Source organism: Mustela lutreola, chromosome 8 (assembly GCF_030435805.1).
Source record: "Mustela lutreola isolate mMusLut2 chromosome 8, mMusLut2.pri, whole genome shotgun sequence".
NCBI classification, from domain to species: domain Eukaryota; kingdom Metazoa; phylum Chordata; class Mammalia; order Carnivora; family Mustelidae; genus Mustela; species Mustela lutreola.
The window spans coordinates 15814242-15827064 of record NC_081297.1 but is presented as its reverse complement, the minus strand read 5'-3'; the positions used below and the strand labels follow the sequence as shown (position 1 = coordinate 15827064).

At 36.2% G+C, this 12823-nt stretch overlaps 1 protein-coding gene across 5 annotated transcripts in view; it reads left to right on the top strand.

The window, feature by feature from the left end:
- MYO3A (myosin IIIA) overlaps positions 1-12823 on the top strand; it is a 241796-nt gene that overhangs the window by 10912 nt on the left and 218061 nt on the right. For all 5 annotated transcript variants that reach the window (XM_059183893.1, XM_059183895.1, XM_059183894.1 and 2 more), the window contains exons 3-4: positions 4048-4232; positions 7013-7147. In XM_059183893.1, coding sequence (XP_059039876.1) covers positions 4065-4232; positions 7013-7147 — 303 coding nt within the window. In that variant the 5' untranslated portion in view covers positions 4048-4064. The remainder of the gene's footprint in view (positions 1-4047; positions 4233-7012; positions 7148-12823) is intronic.

The following is a 12823-nucleotide window of genomic DNA, read 5'->3' as shown; positions in this document are numbered from 1 at the left end:
AGTGGGGAAAGAGGGACCAGGAGTTTGGAGATAGGATAGGGTAGAGGGGAGTAAGGTGGCATTTTAAACAGGGTGGTTAGGATAAGACTTACTGAGGAGGTGATCGCTGATGTAAGAATTAAAGAAAGTGAGGAAGTAAGCAACATGGATATCTAGAGAAAGAGCATTCCAGGCAGAGGGAAAACATAGCCCAAAGGGAGATCAGCCCTGCTGTGTTTTAGAATGAGCATGAAGTCAGTTTGGTTATTTTAGTAAAGAAGAATGGAAGAAAGGTTTACAAAAGCAATCAAAATAAGTGTTAAGATGACTGATAAGATCCTGAAGTAAGATACTTTTTTCATTGTAATATGGTCTTTTTTTAATTGTGAAAAAGACCCCTCAGCAGCTCAGTATATAATAAATCAATTCAAAAAGATGATTATTCATTTTTTAAATGTAGCTTTTAAAATGGAAGTATCTTTTTGAATTACGGTAAATACATATGTCAAAATATATACATAATATATACTATAATACATATGTACATACATGTGTACAAAATATATACTTACTGTATATATGCCAAAAAGATATTTAGCATATATGATCACATAATTAAGAAGTTATTCATTTTTATGAGGTAGAGAATTACTTTTTATTCTGTGAGTGGTAAAGGACTAGGAAAAATAAGAACAATCATTGCCATGTAGGATACAACCTACTATAATCATTAAATAATTAGTTGTTTACTAACTGATATTTTATTCTTAATAATAACCTATCAGTACTGGAAAAAGTAGAGTGTAAAATTTAGAAGACTTGTTTCTATTCTAAGGTTTTGAATTCTTTAATGTTTAATTTTGAGGATGTCATTTTAGACTTCATTTCATCTACTTCTTGGGAGTTTTTTTCTTTTAAATGACATTTGACTAAGTGTATTCTGTTTCCCAAACACCTTGGCTTTCATTATTCTGTGATTATTGTTTTATAGTTTTTTTATAATATAAATATAATATAAAAATTTTTATAATATAACAATGCACTGCTTTAAATATTTATCTTACTGAGAATCGTTAAAGAGGAAATTATCTTTTGGACAAACTTCCATTCATGTTTAATGTCCAGCTCCAATCCTGCTTATTTTATGTATCTTTTTATGATCACTCCAGAATTAATTGCTTCTTCACCTGGGCTTCTATAGCACTTTAAGCTTGTTTCCATTATCTGTCACTTTTCATAATATTACTTACATATATCTATCCATGAGTTGACTATCTTTGTATCCCCAAGACTCTAATGTATACTCTGCATACATTAGGTGTTCAGTCATTCTTATGCCTGTATATTTAAATACCAATAGTTAATTCCTAACAATTAATGTTGCAGAAATTAAAATCATGTTGAATAACGCTACCACTTGAAAAGCAGTATTCCGTATAATGAATGTCTCTTGTGGGTAAAAATGCGTATTTAAGGCATTTAACAAGATTTAATTTGGTCTTTTGGTCTAACTTTTACATTATATGGATGGCATAAATGCTTATTTGCATGACTCAAGTACATAGATGTAAGAAGTAGTTATCATGTCATTGATTGTGAAATCACTAAAGGGGATGATTATTACTGATTACCTCCTACTTATTCCATTGCATTTTGGATCAAAGGCACAAATTTCAGAAAGATTAAGTGTTCTAAGAACTATTCATGAGGGTGTTTTTATGTAGTGATGTAATTTTTAGAGCCATTCATAGCCATTTATGAGATGATGTGCCCTTAAGTATAATGAATCAGAACATGATCCTTATTTTGTTTAGAATTTCAAAATTCTTTTCCGTTCTCCCTAATCCTTATTTTTTTTTTTTTTTGCTTTATTTCAGTAAAAATAAAGCCTATACTCTTTTGTAACTTTATGTAGTTTGGTCAAGAAAGGCCCTTCTAAGAAAGTGATGTTTTAGCCAGGATCTGAAGGCTGAGAAGGAACTGAAGAAACAGACTAGTTGAGGACAAAGAACAAAAATCGATGATAGACTCAATGAGAATGAATTCATGTTTGATGCACATTGGTTTGTGGTCTTCAGGATGAGAAGTTTGTAGTTTGTAGAAGTTTGTAGTAGTTCGTAGTTTGTAGAAGTAAGGAGTTTATTGTTGCTTTTGTCTTTTCAACTAAAGTAAAAGCATCAGTTGGGAAATTTTGGGGAAGGGGATAGAGAACAAAGAAGAGCAATTTGAGGACAGGAAGATGTGAGAGCAGAGATCACTGTGAAATAATGAGAAAGGAACAGACAACCAGGGAAACACAGTAGGACTTCTAGGCAGTGTCCAGGGTCTACTTGTAGGTTTGTTATTCTGAATTTGAAGTGAAACCAGTCAATATGGTAGTGTAGTTTTTGTCTAGCTACAGTCACAGGTGTGAGGACATGTATTGTTTAATCAGACTTGCCTTTTTTTATTCTGGGAGACTGATGGCGGAGAAAGAGCAATGAGAGTTGGGAGTATTTGCAAGGAAGTCATAATAATTCAAGCTGTAGAATTTATGCTGGGAAGAAGCAAATGAAGAAGGAATGAAAAATGAACAGGTTGATGGCTATAAAGAGAGGGCTCAGTGGATCAGTGATGTAGCTGAGATACAAAATTGTGGTTAGACCAATGAATTTCATGGGCTGACATTATTATGTAGAAATGATGCCTATTTATTAAAAGATATGTTTCTGCGTGTATGTGTACACATACAAGCACAACTGCACACAACTTTTTAACACCAAAGATAGTGAGCATTTGCACAGATAATTGAAAAAACGTAAGGGCCACCAGAAGTTGTAGGAGCTCTTTCTGTTACTTTTTTTTTGTTTTTTGTTTTGGTAATTCTATATAAATGGTTGAATATAATATAGGAAGAGCATAGAAGTTTACAAACATTACTGGGAAGTCAAGAAACCTGGGATCTTATTTCAGGTCACATATAACATCTGCTTTTAAAACTCTCCTGACCTCATTGGCTGTATTCTAATTATTTCAGCACTGTGCCAGGTGTAGGGCATATTGTAAGATCGGATAAACGTGTGTAGAGTGCTTCGTGAGTACAGGGTTGGGCATACAACCCACATGGGATGGAGAGTGGTTGCATTCAGAGGTAATGACATCTAAACCGAGATCTAAAAGATAAGAAGGTGTTGAAATTTAGTAAAGAAACCACAGGCAGACGTTGGAGGGATTCATGTCTACTAAGATCCTTAAGCAAGAAAAAAATGAATTTAAATGATCCCAAGTGACTGGTGTGTAGTATCTGGGAAAAGAAGAGTTGAGACATGAAGCTAGGACAGTAAGTGAGGGCCCTACTTTAAAGGATCTGGTAGGTTGTGTTAAATTTCTCCTATGAGAATCTGGGTGGCTCAGTCAGTTAAGCATCTGCTTTTGGCTCAGGTCATGATCCCAGAGTCCTGGGATTGAGCCCCACATTGGCTTCCCTGCTCGGCGGGGAGACTGCCTCTCCCTCTCCCTCTGCCTGCTGCTCCCCCTGCTTGTGCTCTCTCTTTCTCCCTTTCTCTCTGTCAAATAAATAAAATATCAAAAACAAAGATAAGAAGCTCCTATCTTAAAAACAACTCCTAAAAGCAATATGAGGGGACCCATTGTTGGGTTTTACATAGAGGAGTGGTGTAAGACACAATCACTTCAAAGTGTGGGATTTGCCTTGACAAAATTGAATTTTATCATCTCTAAGGTTAATTTTAATTTTTTTATTCATTGTATTAATATCTGAATATAAAGCAGTATATCAAAGTGATTTAAATATGTGCCTCTTATTTTAATGAGAAGAATGAAGAGCAATTGATATGGGACTGTATTAAACATCGAAATAAAGCTCTGTTTACAAAGGATTATTAAACTCATATTAATCTGTTTGCAAAAAGAATTGAAATTAAAATTTTTTGTAATTCTGAGTACATTTGGTTACTGCTGTATATTTTATATCATGTCAGTGAAATGTTAGATATTTTCCCATGAGTTTATGTGTGCGATTTAGTATCCCCAATCAAATGTAGCTGAAACTGTACTTTTTCTCTCTAGGGATTTAGACTTGTGAGATGCTTCCATTAACTGGAAAAACAATCATCTTTGATAACTTTCCTGATCCTTCTGATACATGGGAAATCACCGAAACAATTGGCAAAGGAACTTACGGGAAAGTTTTTAAAGTGTTGAATAAGAAAAATGGCGAAAAAGCAGCAGTGAAAATTCTGGACCCAATTCATGTATGTCACATTATTTTTTCAGTTTTTTCCTACGAACTTTGTTTTTATTTGTACTAAAGAGTTAAAAAGTCTACAGTAACTTTATTGATTTGTCACAATGTCGATTGCCATTGAAGAAAATGTAAAAAAAAAAAAAAGTCCGTTTGTTAGGTTTTTCTTGTTTATACACTTAACATATACAGTAGGGACCAATAAATATTTAATTGAACAAACATATAATACAAATACATAAATGAATCAACACAGCTCTTAATAGCTCGGCAGTTGATTTAAGGTTATTTTAGATTTTAGAAAGGTTGTAAGAACAGACTCAAGGATCTAGAAGTCATTCTCAGATGTCATCTTGGCCAGATCTCTTTTTCTTCCTGCCTTTATTTAGGTTTCAGGCAGAATATCTCTTAAGCTAACCCAGAAATATTTTATGTTAAATTATATTTCTCTCAGAGACAGGAAATTAATTTTCAGGTTTGCTGAAATGTTTCCAAAGCAGAAATGGTATTCCCTTGTAATCAGGGTCAGTTTCCTTGTGAAGAACTGAAATTTCATGTGTAGTCTTTTGGCCTCTGTAAGTGATGCCCCAGTAGGGGTACTATTTTGCTTTTTTTGGAATAACAGTTGTGATAAGGGAATCTTCTAGGCTTTTTTTGGGGGGGGGGCCTTGAAGAGTGTAAAGAAGTTGATGAGTTCCCCTCCTGCCCCCCCCCCTTTTTTTCTGGGAATGAGAACTGGCTGTTTTGGAACATTTTCAGCTCCTGGAAAATCTGTAGCTCTCCCGCAGCACTTGGGTGAGCCGGAAGGAGGTCAGTGATCCCATAATCCCTGAATTTCTGTTGAGAGTGGTTTCTCCAGTTACCTGACCCTTGCATACATGATGGGATGATGTGATATGTTTGTGAAGAACATGGGACTCTTGGTCCTTGTCACAGATCTTACACTAACAAACTGTAGGACTCTGCAAAAGGTCTCCAGGATTGCACTTTCTTTTTTGATTGTTTATTCCTACTAAACCCATTATAACTACAGCATTTCATATTATTTTGAGCAGAGGAGAGGGAGAGTAGGGGTTTATTTTCAAGCAATAAATTACATACGCTGGGGGAAGAAAAAGAGAGAGACACATATGTCCAGGCTTAACTGATGCTGAACGTTTTCATATTTCCTTATTGGAAAGTTCTCACCATTTTTAAAAAGATTTTGTTTGTTCGTTTATTTGAAAGAGAGAGAGAGAGAGAGAGAGAGAGCATGAGCGGGATTAAAGTAGGGTGAGGGGCAAAGGGAGAAGGAAGCACCCCACTGAGCTGGGAGTGTGACATGGAGTTCTCTCGCAGGACCCCAAGATCATGACCTGAGCCAAAAGCAGATGCTTAACCAATGGAGCCACCCAGGCAGTCCTTACCATTTAAACTGAAGGATGAGAGACACAAATATCAATGAAGCTATACCAGAGTGACTGTACCTATCTTCTCTGGTCTTTGCAAGTGTAGGTTGGGGTTCATGGTGGCCAGAGAAAGGGCTCTAGCCGGATGCCGTGCCATAACCAGCGTGGCTCTCCCATTCCTCCACTTCTTAATGGAGAAGGACAAATGGACTGTGAATACATGTAGACATTATTCTTTTATAATTTGCTCCTGTTTCGTATCCTATGAACCTTTAAAATCATGTTTTGTTCTATTGCTTTAATAAAATATATTGGTTTCATAACTCTGGTATGACATTGGCTCTTTTGCTGCTTTTATTCTTGTCATAGTACATGTATGTTTTTCTCAGAATTATCTATTTCCTCTTCCTTCATAATGTCACAAGCCAAATAAAAAAGATTTATAACCAAGAGATTATAATCTTCGTGAAATAAATTCAAATGCATCCCAAGCATTTTATAGAGTGGCTTTTTTTTTTTTTCTTAAGAGAGTCTTATAACTTTTGATACGAGATACAATGAATGGGATTAGAAAGGAGGCAGAGGACTTGCAAGCTAGTCCTGATCTTACACTCACCAGTTCTGTGACCAACCTCTCTGAGCTCTAGCTTCTTTTTCTCAAATTAGAGCTCTGATCTAAAATTCTTTCCAGCTCTGTGATTACATGATTTTGTCATAAAACAATGTGGACACAAAATGTTGCTGTAAAAACAGTGTTCAAAGCCTTTCTCTTATTACTACTCTGAGTCCTTTCGTGGGTTGTGGCTTTCTACAAACATGACTAAGTGTTTATCTTTCATCTTTGTTGGCAAGGGTAACAACCTGTTCTGTTTCTGGCGAATGAGCCTTTAGCGAACTGAAGGCTAAATGGCATCTTATGTGTAACTTTATTTTACTTTTTTGGAAAGATAGGCATTTATTGCTTGTATGACTACTTTTTGAAAACTTCTATATATTGTCTATTTCAAAGGCACCAAATGAGCCACCTAAAAGTTTTTATTTCAAATCAGTGGCTTTGCCAAAGAAACAAAGTTAACACTGCAAAGAAAAGAATATCCTTTGGAATCCTTTTTCATGTATGTTTCTTCCTAATTGCATACAAAAATAGTCTTTTATTTGTCCCTTTTTAACTCAGTGAAATTAACATAATTAGAGATGTATTTGATCAGCAGGAAAATCACAATCTCTCCCCTTACATAATGGCATGAGAAATTTTAATATGTACTATTGAGCACAATAAAAGCCATTATTATAACCTTGCTTTGACAAAATTAAATTCTCTATCTCGTGGTCTCTAATGTGTCTCTTTGATGTAATTCATGTTTTTCTCATGGTTTTTCTTCCTTTGACTTTTTGAAACTAGGACATTGACGAAGAGATTGAAGCAGAGTATAACATCTTAAAGACGCTTTCCGACCACCCCAATGTGGTCAGATTCTACGGGATGTACTTTAAGAAAGATAAAATAAATGGAGACAAGTTGTGGTTGGTTCTTGAGGTGAGTGTTTCAACATTATTCTGTGTGTGGAAATTTACAGTGTAGCCTTGGGATGACTGAATGTTTATGTAACATGGACACCAGGAAACCCTTCTTTTAATTTGTTCCTAACTGGTCACAGGCTTAGCAGAATGTTGTGCCCCGTTCTGGCCTTGTCCTTTTAGGGCACATTAGGAAATTAAAGAAAAGCCACAAAGACTATTAACGACTAAGAGGAAACATCTCCATAATAAAAGACTCAAGAAACAGGGGTTCTTTGCCTTGTAGAAGAACAAGCTGGAAAGGGGACTTCATTAAAATATTGATTTATTCATCTGTATTTTGCTCAGCTAACATGTGACAGAGGCTCTGTGCCAGGTGCTAGGGTACGAGAGAAAATTAATGTAAGTGAGGCTTCATTAGACAAAAATGGAAAGCTGTGATTTTTTTTTTCTGTCCTTATTGAATACTAATGTCATAAACTATAGAACCAGGTATTTACATTTACGGGGGAAAAAAACCATTATCAGAAATGGTGTTGAATACTAAGTAAGTCCCCAAAGGGAAGCTGTAGAGTCTCCTAGGAGTGGGTTCTCTCTGATGCAGGAATACATACAGGAAGGTGCCCTGTTAAGTAAGGTAACTGTCCTAAAAGAATGTAGTTTTTCTGATTTTCATTGAATATTATTAAAGTGAGGTAGTCATTAATTCTGGTAAAATTCACAAGTGTTTTAAATAGTTGCTTTTATCAAACTCAGGACTAGGAAAACCTTCATTGGTTCACTGTAATAGTATATATTTATTATGTTCATTATGATTTTATTAGCATTTGATTATTGTATTTCTTTCAGAAAGTTTTGTTGATTTTTTCTGCAGTGACACACAAATTGTACGGTTTTCATACTTTATATTTTTTCTTTTACGCCTTTTAAATAATTCTTTAAATGACTTTAAAATAGCTGATCATTGTAGAAAATACTTGAAACTATAAAAAGAACCCCTCTCAACATTTAACATATTTCCTTCATCTTTTTTTTTTTTTGGTATGTTTAAAATGATTGGTAGTATTATTTATGAATTTATCCTATTTTTTCACTCAACATAATTTCAGATAGACTTAATCATTTTTACTCTTTGCAAAATAAATACATTCACCTGGTTAACAAAAAGCAAGGAGAACCAAAAGGCTTGTAATACAGAGCAGTAGGAATGCCAATTCGGTTTAGTGGTGCCGCCTTCTCCTGAGCAGGTCTGTGCTTATGAAGTGTATCTGGAAATACATGGCTGAGGTTCTCTACTCCTTCATTTTATAATCTGTGTTCTGAGTTTTAGCTTCATGCTTCTGGAACCCTATGTCGTCCTGCTCTACAGTGGAGTTCTGCCACATATTAGACCGAACTCTGGTGTCTCTGCTGGTCACTTACATGGAACCCACTGTTCCCTGAATCTTTTGGCCTCCCCCCTTTCCAAGCTCACTTCCCTGTTTCATACACCTTCTTCTCATTATCCATTGTACTGATGCCACCAAATCTCGAGTCCCTTCAGTTTCTCTAGGGAATAAAACCTCTAATCTCTTGCCTGTGTAAGTATGTGAGGAGTACTGGGACAGGCTCCTGGATGTTGATATTTTGTATGTGAGATAAGAGGGTGTCAAGTATTTTGAGTAGACACTTCCAAAGGATCCCTTGTTTTCTGCCCCTCCCTTCCCAGCTCCTAGGTTGATGTGCACAGGTAACCACAAAATAGTTCTCATCTAATGCTTTATTTTGTGGCTTCCCTCATTACCAAATCAGTCATCACCACTCAGTCTTTCCATATTGAAAAGTTTTGTTGAAATCTTTTATATACTGCTCTCTCTTTTTCTATTCTCTTTTTTCTTGTGGTTTATACTTTTTGATTCCCTTACTAGCATTTTAACGGAGATAAATGAGTGAGAGGAAATACACATTTATATGTTTCATCAACCACCTTTAATTCTTTTAATTCCTTTCAGAATTTCTTCCAGAAATCTGAAAGTGTTTTCAAGTACCCTTTCAGAATCTAAAACTGTGTATTACATTATTTTATGGAAATTTAAAAATTTTTTAAATAACCATTTTTGTTCTTTAAAAAATAGGCAGTGTATTATCATTTGAGAATTACTTTGTTTTTCTCCATTAAGATCACTTTATAGCTTGTAGTTAAGTCACATATTAAAATGAAGCAAAACTTTTAGTCATCTAAATTTTACTTAAGTAATAGAATGTACATTATGAACTTAAAACATTTTCTCTAAGATAAATGGAGAATTTTTGAAGTTTATTTCATGTTTTTGTTCATATTTGAGACCTAATGCTGTGCTGATCCTTAATGTGGTCTTGAATAAAATTATGTATCTTTATATCTTTCAAAACATTTTCAGTAATGCATCTTCAGTTTTTTTCCAATGTGGAATCACTGGTAGACTAGCATTTGAATGTAGAGTCAGGTAGGCCTAAATGGCAAGGGTAAAGGTATAGATCTTTGCCCAGAGTTTAAAAAATTGAATGAGATCAGTCATTGTCTTTTATGCCTATCAAATCTGTATTCTAATTATATTGTCATTTCTCAGTATTGTCACTTGAAATTAGGTGAGAGTTGGAGACACCTGAGCATGTGAAATGTTCTTTTGTGAAGCAGAAAAGATTGATTAAAAGGGTTTGGAACATCCAGTAAAGCAGCTTCCTGATATAATGAATCAGCAGAGACTTAACAGCTTCTTTGAACTTTGTCCTTGTGTTTTATTATCAGATGGAGGAATTGGAAATATCCCTAAATGGCTTGAGGAAAAAAAACCTGATAGTTTATTAAAATGATATTTTGGAAATCTGATCTATCTGAACTTGCAACATGAGGGGAAAAATAAAGGAAAGCAAGAAGTTGGCAAACTGTGTATAAGATAATTGATTTACATATGTAAATTAGACTAATTACATACACACTGAAGTGGCTTGATGTACAATTACCTGATTTATAAACATGAATGGTACAGGTGCTGCAGTGTTGCGCTTTCAGAAAATTGGCTTGTGGCATCAATACCTTATTCTACAAAATGACTGCTAATTATACCTCTTATTGTAACAAAGCCCAAATAAATTATTTTGCATGAGGATAACCAAAGAGTGGCCAGGGAGAGGCTGTGATATTCCCCCCGAATCATGTTAACAGCAATGGACTTCTGGCGTGTATCTGCTTCGAGAAGGTGGTGTCCTCTGTGGGGGGTGAATGATTGGAGACACCCCTCATGGTCAGCCTGGCATGTGGGGAGGCCGTCCCAGCATGGAAACACTCCTGCTCGGTGATATTTCACCATGAAAAATCATTTTATTTACACTTCGATCCAAATAAGAAAAATAAGACTTACTCCAATCTTACGGGCCTCTTTTCTCCATTATTTAGTTGTGATTCTTGAATTATTTCTTTCAGTTTGATACAATTTTTCTCTTTCCTGTATTTTCCCTTTGTACTTTGCTTTCATTTTGTTTTATTAAGTTTTTGAGCATTAATAATACACAGAACCGGGCACCTGGGTGGCTCAGTGGGTTAAGCCGCTGCCTTCGGCTCAGGTCATGATCTCCGGGTCCTGGGATCAAGTCCCGCATCGGGCTCTCTGCTCGGCAGGGAGCCTGCTTCCTCCTCTCTCTTTCTCTCTGCCTGCCTCTATGCCTACTTGTGATCTCTGTCAAATAAATAAATAAAATCTTTAAAAATAATAATAATAATAATACACAGAACCCTGTTTGGGAATTATTTCCTGCTCGGTTCTGTACGTTCACTTTCAGACGGGCTAATGGTTGTCCAGATTTAGGAAAAGAGCGCTCGTTGCTAGCCCTCTGAAATTCTAGTTGCATATTTGAAATAGAACTGTCCAATAACAGATGGCGTAGAAAGTTTTCTGCTGTGGGAACCGATAGAATGTCTATGGGGCTTTTTATTGTCACTTAGTATTTTCGGTTTTTCTAATATTGTAGGCATAAAGGGAGAACCTAATGTATTTTTTTTTTACTTATATCCCATTTTAAAATACCATACATATATTCATGTCTACTTATTATTACCATATTTCTTGACTGACCTGCTTAGTAAAATGTAGATACCTCTTTTTGTCTTTGTGCATCATGTGCTAGTGTCTATTCTGAGCGTCAGTAGTGGAGACAGAGGGGGCCAGGGAGGGGGAAGGGGGGAGGCGGTCAGCTTTCTGCATATGTTTATCACTGACCCAGGAGACTAAAAACGGAGAGTCAAAATTGAGTTAAATCAGTCCGGTATTAAGAATTTGCTACTGATGGACACAAAGGGAACTGAGATTTAACGACAATTACCCCCCTTCTTGGTTGGAAGAATAGCCACATTTTAAGGAGGTAAGGAATCCAGCCTTCTGTCCCAGGGGCTTTTTGCTTAGTGTGCCCTCTGCCATAATGAAGTAAAAAATCAGAGTTCGGACACCTGTGGAGAGACCTCTCCCTTCAGAATCCCATCCTAGGTATAATTGCTCTTTTCCTAGTGGTGCTACAGATTGCATTCTGTGAGTTATCTGAATCCGTCCCGATCTGTTCATTCTTAACAGTGACATCGCTTTCTCCCTTTGCTTTCCAATTATAACAGTTTTTTTTTTTTTTTTTTTTTTTTTTTTTTTTTTTTTTTTTTTTTTTTTTTTTTTTTATAAACATATATTTTTATCCCCAGGGGTACAGGTCTGTGAATCACCAGGTTTACACACTTCACAGCACTCACCAAATCACATGCCCTCCCCAATGTCCATAATCCCAACCCCTTCTCCCAAACCCCCTCCCCCCGGCAACCCTCAGTTTGTTTTGTGAGATTAAGAGTCACTTATGGTTTGTCTCCCTCCCAATCCCATCTTGTTTCATTTATTCTTCTTCTACCCACTTAAGCCTCCATGTTGTATCACCACTTCCTCATATCAGGGAGATCATATAATAGTTGTCTTTCTCTGCTTGACTTATTTCGCTAAGCATGATACGCTCTAGTTCCATCCATGTTGTTGCAAATGGCAAGATTTCATTTCTTTTGATGGCTGCATAGTATTCCATTGTGTATATATACCACATCTTCTTGATCCATTCATCTGTTGATGGACATCTAGGTTCTTTCCATAGTTTCGCTATTGTGGACATTGCTGCTATAAACATTCGGGTGCACGTGCCCCTTTGGATCACTACATTTGTATCTTTAGGGTAAATACCCAATAGTGCAATTGCTGGGTCATAGGGCAGTTCTATTTTCAACATTTTGAGGAACCTCCATGCTGTTTTCCAGAGTGGCTGCACCAGCTTGCATTCCCACCAACAGTGTAGGAGGGTTCCCCTTTCTCCGCATCCTCGCCAGCATCTGTCATTTCCTGACTTGTTGATTTTAGCCATTCTGACTGGTGTGAGGTGATATCTCATTGTGGTTTTGATTTGTATTTCCCTGATGCCGAGTGATATGGAGCACTTTTTCATGTGTCTGTTCGCCATCTGGATGTCTTCTTTGCAGAAATGTCTGTTCATGTCCTCTGCCCATTTCTTGATTGGATTATTTGTTCTTTGGGTGTTGAGTTTGCTAAGTTCTTTATAGATTCTGGACACTAGTCCTTTATCTGATATGTCGTTTGCAAATATCTTCTCCCATTCTGTCAGTTGTCTTTTGATTTTGTTAACTGTTTCCTTTGCTGTG